The sequence below is a fragment of the Oncorhynchus mykiss genome, chromosome 16 (genome assembly GCF_013265735.2).
Source record: "Oncorhynchus mykiss isolate Arlee chromosome 16, USDA_OmykA_1.1, whole genome shotgun sequence".
NCBI classification, from domain to species: domain Eukaryota; kingdom Metazoa; phylum Chordata; class Actinopteri; order Salmoniformes; family Salmonidae; genus Oncorhynchus; species Oncorhynchus mykiss.
The window spans coordinates 41,665,924-41,676,868 of NC_048580.1; the positions used below are offsets into that span (position 1 = coordinate 41,665,924).

Here is a 10,945-nt window from a genome sequence, read left to right on the forward strand (position 1 = left end):
TCCCAGAAGAAACAACCAGGGTAATTAGGATGGTTTAATGTGGGATGATTCTTTAAAAAAAACTTTTCCATTATAACATGACTGACTATACTCAGACACACAATAGGAATCAAAGGGGGGAACAGATGTGCTGAAGTCAGGGAGGAATACAGTTGGCCTACCTTCATTACTGTAGGCCTACCATGTAGGTTATACTGTATTATGCTGTAATGTAAATACCTAAGGTTTGCAGTGGTGGAGTTGAAGCTCATGTCCTTTGGTCAAAGAAATCTAACTGACTTTAAACTTTTATAATACCCACAGAGCAAGCTAGTGGTATACCACCACCACTGCTTGCTGGAAATGTTACTGCCCAACTGCACAGTCCCTCCCTATCTTTGTCTTAATTAGTACTGTCAGCTCCTCCAACCACAAATGTTGGCCCCTGGCCCTCACAATTAAATCCTGCATAATTAATGATATGAGCACCTAACCCAATTATATAATTTATAGTAACAGAAAGGTGATATTCAAAGTTTATTCACTCAAGTATTTGCACCTTAATGGTCTGGACTGGTTGGCAAATGCCTTATACCTTTGTACTCGGTACTCAGTACAGACTGGGCGGTGTCATATCGGAGTGTTATGACTGACGCGGGTAATCATCCAATGGGAGATCGCATAAATATTTAGCTAGGTTGCTAACAAGCTAAGAAGGTTGCTAGCTAGGACCTATTGGAAGAAGATGGATACTGTAACGCTGGTGATGTTTTTTCTTTAATTCCTGATGTGACTAATTAAAGTCTAGTAACTTTGCCGACGTCACGAGAGATAATGTGTTTGCTGCCTGTCGATAAATTGGAAGATATTAGCTAGCTAACTCGCTTGATGTTTTAGCAAACTAGCTGATGTAGCATTTACAACAGTGTAACGTGTGTAGCTAGCTAGCTAAATCATAGACGGTACAATATGTGAGTTTATAAACTGTGGCTAAATCCTCTATCTGGTCACAATGCTTAGTAATGTAAAATGTTTCCGTTAGTGAATGTCCTTATTTCTTGCGTCCTTACCTGCTATCATAGCTAGTTAGCTAACTAGTTGCTAATGTTAGCTAATTTAGCTAGCTAACGATTGATGATGTGTAACAGACGGAGCGAAAGAGGCGAAGCGAGAGCCCAACTCGGCCAAAAATGTGTCTTCCCCAGCAGGGGGACATGGTTCGTTTTTTCCGCTTACATTCAAAGCGATGAGTTTTTGTCTGGAGGTCAGTGTCCACTTTGGTCAACAAAAAATGTAATGGTTTATTTGTTCGAACATACGTTTTGTAATGGTTAGGTTGTTACGAGTGTACTGTAGGACGTGACATCCCACAACTTTGTGAAAAACATCGGAGGTGGCTATTCTGACATGAGGCTGTTAGCATAGCATCTCTATCCATTGACGTCAACAACCCTATATTAAAACAATTAGATGTTTCCACCAATCCTAAGAGGCATAAACGGGAGTTTGACAGCCCGCTGTGCTGTTTTGTGGACAACTACTCCATTGTTTGGAAGGAGAGACAACGATATTGTCAGTATATCCATACTCTTTGCCTTAAAGCAGGGATGGGAAACTCCAGTCCTCAGATGCCGGCGTGGTGCGCACTCCCCTTCCCAGCAAACACAGCTGATTTAAACTAATTGCATTCTAAACTGGCGCTCATGATAATTGGAGTGACGTGTGTTAGCGAAAGTGTGACTGACACAAATCAGGCCCATAGGACCCCATAGAGAATGATAGAGGCCTCTAGTGGCCAAAAGGATGTTTTAGCATGGGCAGCGCCATTGAGTGCTTCCACCATTTTTGAAGACAAATTTTTGTTCATTTGAGTCTGTAATGCCCAGAGCATGCAGGACCCTCTACCAGCGAACATTAATTTGAAAACTTGAAAAAGTCATGATCATACAAGCCTCTCGTTCACCATAGTGGGCTTATTGAAGCTGTCATTTGTGACGGAGACTTGTAAAAGTGTGCTTTAAACAATGTACATTTGTTGATTGCTTGGCGTACAAATAAGAGTATTTCTTGATACAGTTGAAGCAAGGTCTAGTTGTGGCCGCAATCAAACTAAATTGTGAAATACCCCCCCCCCCAACGATACGTGTTTGAATTTGTTGAGTAGAGGCTGTGTATGTTTTGGTCCTACAAAGCTGTTTCCATCCTAACATTCAATAATCAATTAATTGCAGTCATTCTTGCACCATGCATGAAATATCAGTTCTAAACATGTCTATTTTCCTGCGCGCATATGACAGACTGTTGGTGAATTGAGCACGTCTCTGAAACCGCTGAGCCGGAGGAGCGTGTATTAATCCTGCTGTAGTACTCATTGCAGCCAGCACTAGCAGGTCAAACAAACGACTAAAATGAACACGTCACTCAGAAAAACGAAATATGACTCGAGTCAGTAAAAATAGTTGCTCAGTGGCTGCAGCGCCAGCTGTGCCATCAGAGTCCCTGGGTTCGCGCCCAGGCTCTGTCGTAACCGGCCGCGACCGGGAGGTCCGTGGGGCACCGCACAATTGGCCTAGCGTCGTCCGGGTTAGGGAGGGATTTGGTCGGTAGGGATCTCCTTGTCTCATCGCGCACCAGCGACTCCTGTGGCGGGTCGGGCGCAGTGCGCGCTAGCCAAGGTTGCCAGGTGCACGGTGTAGCCTCCGACACATTGGTGCGGCTGGCTTCCGGGTTGGATGCGCGCTGTGTTAAGAAGCAGTACGGCTGGTTGGGTTGTGTATCGGAGGACTCATGACATTCAACCTTCGTCTCTCCCGAGCCCGTACGGGAGTTGTAGCAATGAGACAAGATAGTAGCTACTACAACAATTGGATACCGAGAAAAAGGGGTAAAAAAAAAAAAAAAGTTCAAAAATAAATCATAGTTTTCAAACTAGACATCACTAATTCCTATGGGTTGTAGCCTCATTGGCACTGCCCATGCTGTCACAGATGTTATAATGGCACAGATGGAGGACTCCTCTTTATATCTATCGCTGTGTGTAACTTATTTCGCCACAGAGGAAGTGTACGCCCATATTCCCCCTCACTACTACTCATGTCTGTGTACATCTGTTTAACAGGAACCATCTTTGTACACTGTGAAAGCAGTCCTCATTCTGGATAATGATGGAGAGAGGCTCTATGCAAAAGTAAGACTTTGATGATCAGGTGTGTTATACTGGGCTTGAACAAAAGCCTGCACACTCAGTAATTCAGGACTTAAGTTGGCAAGCTCTGCTATGTAACTAATTTTGTCGTTATGCAATACCCAGCTGCATTAGCCTACCATTGGAAATGTACGAACATGGTCGATCCATATGAGTTCAATCACTTTTTGACAGCATCCCTTTTGATTTCAACAAAACTTTCCATACATCTTTGCCCATGGATGTAGTGGTCAGAAAATGACTTGTTGGACATGAATGCCAAAACATTCAGGAGATAGAGGTGTTCAAAGTTGACCCATTTTGCATACCCCACCCTACCATGAGACATCCATGTCCATCACTGGAGAATATAAATATTTAAGTCTGATATAATTTATAACCTTACAAAACAGGGTCTTACATTTTTTTAAATGTAATATATTTTTTGTTGTTGAATAAAAATCAAACATTTTTAACCTTTTTTAATGTAAATGATCTAATAATGTGTAAAATGTTATTTAATAATAATAATCTTATTCGCATCAGAGGTTTTTGTGATGTGCCAGCCATCGGTTGAGACACAACATGCTCTTGGGTACAAGGTGGGTGTCATTTCAATCATAGGTCCATTCTATGAATTCTATTTCTATCTTTTCAGATCAATGTCAACTTAAATGGTCATGTCTATTATTTATATTTTTGACTTCAGTAGGTTTCCTATGGAGGATTGACAGAATAATTTTAAACTAATAAAAAGCATGAGATGGCACACACCCAGCGAAAAGTATTTAGTGTAGAGGTGCTGACTAATGGTGAATAAACTGTAAGCTATAAAAAACAGAAGAATCTCACACTCCATATATAACCTCCCAGTAATTCATTGGGTAAAAAAAAAAACATTTTGGCATCACTGTGCCTTCTTCAGTGTGGCACAGTGATGCCCAATAAATTACTGGGAGATTTTTTATATATGTATGGGACTTTAAAAAACATTTTTTTTATAGCTTCCAGTATAATTTAAAACAGGTATTCCCATTCAAGTCAACATTCTCTGATGTACCTCTGGTACCATTTTGAAAGTCTAAATTTCTATTTTTATTATTTTAGGACACCCACCCTGTATTCAAGCATGTTGTGCCTCAACCGATGGCGGGCACAAAAACCTCCGATGACGTAAAGTAGGGTCTAAGCTACAACATTTGTGAATGTGATTTATAAAAAAAAAAATAATGAGGTTACACGTTTTTAGATCATTTACAAAGAAAAAAGATAACAAAATTCTAAAACAGTTTGACAACCCTGTTCTGTAAGCTTTTAAATAATATCAATCTCAACCGTCTATCTTTTCAAGACATGGATGTCTCATGGTATGGTAGGGTATGCACCTTTTATCTCTTGACTGTTTTGGTATTCGGGTCCAAAAAGTCACGTTCTCTGCATTTTCTACAATGGGCAAATAATGTATGGAAGGTTTCATTCAAACCAAAAGAGGTGCTGTCAAACAGTGATTGAATTCAAGTGGATTTACCCAACAACCAACAATATTTGTGGTATCGATCCCCTCATTCTCTTAATGCATTTTAATGCTTTATTGACAGTATTATGATGGCACCTACCCTTCAGTGAAGGAACAGAAAGCTTTCGAGAAGAACATCTTCAGCAAGACACACAGGACTGACAGTAAGAAATGCATTTGAATACACACACGCGCACAGACTAGTTATGTGCAGGTCAGCTTTGTTCACCTGCCCATGCAATTGCTAATAACCCATCTGCAACCCCTAAACCACAAAAATATAGACAATTGACAGTGGGTGTAGGATAATTTTTTTTTTTTTTTTTAATGTTTGCCTACCAAAATGTAGTAAATTATAAGCATAAAAATGCATCTCTTCCGTCATTACTTGTTTCCCTAGAAGACTAAATGACTCCTTGGTCACCAGAAAATGTCATACAACGATTGAAGCATTCATTCTATCTAGTTGACTACGATTCGGTACATTTTTAGGGACCGGGAACGTTTTAAGAAGTTTAGGGACCAGGGAGAAAGTGCAATAACTCTCTTATTGAATTAAACTCGGACATTGTCCTTTTTGCCTCAGTTGATCGCCGTTAACTTTTTCTGCCCAAATTCCCCAAATCATTTGGCGCGTGAACAGTTAGTGCGTAAGCCTAGGCTTTACGGCCTAACACCAGATCAAAAAAATATTACAGAAAAACCTCAATGTAGCCTTTAGATATGAATTGCACAATAATTATACATTTATGGATTTTTAATGCAAAGTTTCTCTTTTTTTTTCAACCCACACTCCACCCACATGCCCTTCATCCACACAATATTTCATGACCCTAAACACACCAGCCCCACGGATATAACTGTGGGTTATGAGTCAACTCGCACTTCACTAACACATGCACAGGTCATTGAATCGTGTTTTACCTCTTTGTCTCATTGTCATGTTTCTGTGCCTACTCAGGTGAGATCGCTCTGCTAGAGGGCCTCACAGTCGTCTACAAGAGCAACATTGATCTCTTCTTCTATGTCATTGGAAGCTCACATGAAAATGAGGTCATCATATTGGAAGGATGTGATTGGAAACAATTAATGCATTAATTGTATGTTTCATTTCAGCCATTCTCTAAATAACCTTTTTGGTGCGTGTGTGTTTTTGTTTCCCTCCAACAGTTGATGCTAATGGCTGTTCTGAACTGTCTGTTTGACTCACTTAGCCAAATGTTGAGGTGAGATCTAAAGCTTATTAATTACAGCACATATTTAGTCATCGATCATCAAAAGGCAAGCCTTGGAAAATGATTTCTCTTTTGTCTGTCTCTGTAGGAAGAATGTTGAGAGGAGAGCTCTACTTGAGAACATGGAAGGTCTCTTTCTAGCTGTGGATGAAATTGTGGATGGAGGGTGAGTTCTATGTCTTATACATTGATAGTTGAGCCATCCTCTTGTCCAGAATGACTTCCAGTTAGTGCTTTCATCTTAAGGTAGCTAGGTAAGATGACAACATGTCATAGTAAATACAACTTTTTCCTCAGTAAAGCAGCTGTCAGTAAAATCAGTGGTAGTAAGACCAGTGTGGGCAGTGTTATGTATTGATGGATGCCAAGGGTAGCCAGGCTTCCCCCAAAAATTGAGAGGAGAAAAAAAAAAAAGCATCCGAGCAAACGAAACGGCGCCCTTCTGTCTCTGTTAGGGGCATCTATCTGACGCTGTCTGTTCCAAAAGAGTATGACATTGTTGCTGCCCATAGCATTGAATGCAAGGGATGCCAGCGAACATTTGGCGTCCCTTCATTTAAAAAAATAAATGTAAAAAAAGTTGTAAATAATAGCCAATCAGTGAGATCAACTGTGAATGGTCCTGGCTCTCCAAAAAAAGCGTCAATGGAAGCCAGTTTGGATTTGGCGTCACTCCTATCAAATCGCGTCGAGAGCAAAACGTCATTGACAGAGAAACCTGAATTGTTGCATCTCGTTGCGTTGTCCTCCAGTAGCTAGCTAGCTAGGTAAAATTGGCCCTTTCCTAAATTAGCCATAGATGGAGATAGACATTTGGACTTGTGGTTTTACTTTATTCTCTGTACTGGCCAATGATTGTAATGGTGATTCTGACCCAACCATTCATTCATACATTGTACCCCTAGCCTTTTAGCTGTCACTGTATTAGACTAAGTATAGGTGATTTGATGATGTTGAAATGGTGCTGGAATAGTGGGAGGCAGCTCCTGTTTTCTTTGCGACTTGCGGTAACTCTCCGTGGAGTAGTTGTTTAGTGGTGCGAGGTATGCCGGAAACATTAACTTGATTGACCATGCTGTAGGTCATGTAACTGTTTGTTACATGCAATATGCTTCGTGGACTCCACCGGACAGATGTTGCTGTCCGGTTTTGTGATGAAACAAAGGTGTGGTTGAAATTATTCTGCCGCTGTGTCTTCTTATTGTCTCTGCCTTTACAACACAGTGGCAAGACATATGAACTAACAGGTTACGCAATTATCACAACACAGGTTGTAATGTGCCTTTTATTTCTGGCTTCCCCAGTGATTTAAAAAAAATTAATAATAATACATTTTACCCACCCACTGCTACTGAGTGTGGCCCTCTGTCCTTGCAGTGTGTGAGTGATAACAAGCTTTTCCCTGCTGTCTCCTACAGAGTGATTCTGGAGAGTGATCCTCAGCAAGTGGTCCACCGCGTAGCTTTAAGGGTAAGTAAAGGTCTCTCTCCTCCCCTCCCATCCTCTCCCCAGAAAGTACTCTTCACTCAACCTAGTGGACCTTAATGGAAAGTGTTCTGAGTATTGGTGCTGTTGTGTGACCAGGAGCTAAAACCTGCCAAATACAGGTTGATTTTGTCATTGGTGGAAAATGTGTCTATTTCACCAGCCACTGTTGGTGGGTGGTCACAGCTCTACAGTGTGAACATTTCACTAGCATTAGTGAATAAAAAGTCAAGAATGATCACATTTATAGTCAAATAAATGCTGCAGTAGCTGTTTTCAAAGCATTTCTGCCATTTTTGTATCATAGCTGGTAAATTTATCGTACAATATCAAAGAACTACAAATCCTATATAGCCTATTACACCTTGCGCTGAAACACTGCCTGGCTGGGGGTTGTGCGCAGGTGAAACAAAAGTTTACTGAAGTGAGACTTTATGCTTGTGTTTCTTGGCTGTTTACATTGTTTTGTTCACAAGCTAGGTTGTTTTTCTGTTTTGAGTTTCAACTGTTTTGAGTGTTCAACTGAAGAGCAGATGACACGGCTACTAGTCAGATAAAATCTCACAGGCACAAACATTACTCCAGTCGCGCAACCACGGCAACCTCCCGCCCTTAAAGGGGCAGGTGACATTTTTGTCTCATCTGTGATATTTTGGGTAAAAGACTGACGTTTTGCCTGGTGGACCAAAATGTTATTGTTATGCCCTGAAGGCCACTATGTGTTCTCTCCTACAGGGGGAAGATGTGCCTTACTCAGAGCAGACTGTCACCCAGGTGAGAAAAACAGCCCTAATTACCTCGTTCATCTCAACATACTACACTGCTCAGTGTGGAATATGCTCCATTGCATTATTGACTTTCCACTCTCCTGAGACTTAGGGTGTGTCCCAAATGGCTCCCTATGTAGTCCACTACTTTTGACCAGGGCCCATAGGATTCTGGTCGAAGTTAGTGCACTATATAGGGAATAGAGTGCCATTTTGGACAAAACCTTAGAGCTGTGCCATGTCCTAGCTTGGAAATCCAGACTGATTCACGCTACACTTCACCTCTCTTGTTTTGCTTCACTAATTTAATGACAGTGGAGTGAAACAAGAACTGAAACGGAGCTGAATTGAGTCTAGATTTCCAGGCTACCAATGTCCCTCTCTCCTCTACATGGTGGTGATCCGCATACTTCACCATCTCCGATCCTACCGTGTTGCTTTCACACTTCCTTAATCCTTTTGGCTGTGAATCACACACTTGGAAATGATTGGCTGATGGTATGGTAGCCAGTGGTGGTTTCCATTGTGTGTGCACACGCCTGTGTGCGTCTGCGCTTAGCTCCTCTCCTGATTAATGTCCTCATTTAAGAGGCCTGTGACAGGCTGCCATCCTGCCATCCCTTCCCTCTCTCTCCATCCCTTCTCTCTTTCTCTCTGTCTACTGATTAATGGCTGGCTGTCTTCCTCATGCTTTATGGTTCTTGTTCTCCTTTCCTTCAACGAATTAAGATGATTAATTAATTCCTGCATATTTTCCTTTACTGGCATTACTCATCTTCCTCCATCTAGCCTTTTTGTTAAACTTTTTGTTGAGGTCAATTTAATAATTGCATTTTTATGTGAATCATATGGTCTCCCTCCATTTCCTTAAAATGGTCCATTGGTCTTCTAAACCAAGGTGGATTAGATTCATTTGGTGGATTACATTCATTTGTTTCGATAAGGAAAGTATTTCGTTTTGAAGTGCAATTTAAAAAAAATATATTAAAAAAATATGGAAGTCAAAATTGTAGGGATGTAATGATTTCCCGATACGCGTCGGTCCCCAGTTTAAAAGTTTAAGATACGAGTGCATCGGTCCGCAGGAGCCCAAACTGATCCAAATGAAGCATGCATCGGTTAAGAAAACCGAATGAAACATTACGAATAGCCAGTTCACTATATTCATTTATTTCTGCCTTATTGGGAAAATACCTATAATCTAATCTATTGTGACTGAATTGCTGCGTCCTCTCCTTCAGCCTATTTAAACTTTTTGTTGTATGTAATTGCGATTGAAATTGATCAACAAGTCACCAACGAGGGGTAGGTCTACCCTATCCCTGTTCTAATATTCGTTGGCTACATCTGCGTGATACCTTAAGCATTCAGATGTTTGTAAAATGGCTTTCGCAATATTAAATCATAGGCTTTATTCATTGAGGGACAAAAAAATGTAATTTGCTGGGTCATTGTTACCAAATGCGCTGTAGAAAATGGTGTTTTACTGGTGGAGCTGTGTATGCTACGGATTGAACACTCATATCTTGCTGATTGCACATCCTAACTGCTGATTGGGGCTTTTCGATTGCCAGGTTCACCGTACAAAATCATTTTGGTAGTTGTGCTTTCAACAGTCAGTGCATTTACATGGACAGGGTAATGGTGTGATGTCGTAACAAGACCAGCGATCAGTTTTGTTGGCCCTCACTGGTCTGAACTCGAGACGAGAGCAGCTTTCCTCCGTAAGGTTCCAACTGTCAAAACCATTTTACTTTTGAGATGAGGGTGAATTCCAAAGCTGTGCTCTATTCATTTCTACAGAGTAACATGTCTATTTATATCTCAACATTTGAATCTGCTATATGACAACTTAATAAGTGGGTGATAAGGATTTCAGATTAAAAGTGGGGGGACAACCCCCCTACGGTATGGCTCAGCTCAAACACTACATCTCTCTCACACACACACACACACACACACACACACACAATCAAATCGCACTGAATCGTTTTGAGTAAACATATTGTTCCTGTATCGGAGCCCATGTATCTAGATGCATATCGTGCTTGTAAGGAGAGATGCATGCCCTCATAAAATGGATGTCGTTAACGAAAGCTGGATGGCTGATTACACAGACAGGTTTGTTTACTTGTGTTGGTATGATCTGTTTTATAAGGCCAGTTTTTCCATCCACAGGTGCTGCAGTCTGCCAAGGAACAGATCAAATGGTCTCTGCTACGATAGAACCTGTCGACCCCCCCCCCCCCCCCCCCCCCCCCCCCCCCCATCTAACACTGTATCGCCATTACCCATGGCTCCCTCTCTCTGTGATGCCATCTCTTCCCCTGTGCTCGTTACTCACCATTCCTCCAATCAGGATTGATGAGCGGATGATCGCTCAGCCAATCAGACCCTGCCAGGGCAAGGGATATCTGAGTTTTTGTCTGTCTGAATCAATCATTTCTATCATGTGTGTGTCTTTACTGTAAAGGTGTATTCTTCTGTTATCTAGTTCTAACGCTAGCTATGAGAGAGATTGGATGCTAGCGTGTCCATACATTCCAGTGGTTTGATTCGCCTTTTCTTCCACAGTCCCTTACCACTTCCGTTGACCGCTTCATGCCCCTCATCTCTGATAACATTACATTACATAGAAATGACTCCTTTCAAATTCTATGGTCCAGACATATGGTCCGATCAGGCAACATCGTTGTTAGTCACTATGTGCTCTTCGGAAATACTTTATGAACTCGGTCATTTAAATCTTTTGAATAAAAAAAACATTTCTAAACACTGA

At 41.3% G+C, this 10,945-nt stretch overlaps 1 protein-coding gene across 1 annotated transcript; it reads left to right on the forward strand.

The window, feature by feature from the left end:
• Positions 1-600: 600 nt before the first annotated feature.
• On the forward strand, positions 601-10,945 carry LOC110492004 (coatomer subunit zeta-1). Its single transcript, XM_036946916.1, has 9 exons — positions 601-742; positions 3,098-3,166; positions 4,762-4,843; positions 5,641-5,732; positions 5,850-5,905; positions 6,003-6,080; positions 7,333-7,384; positions 8,135-8,173; positions 10,345-10,945. Exons 1-9 carry the CDS (start codon positions 725-727, stop codon positions 10,390-10,392), a joined length of 534 nt encoding a protein of 177 aa, XP_036802811.1. The 5' UTR covers positions 601-724; the 3' UTR covers positions 10,393-10,945.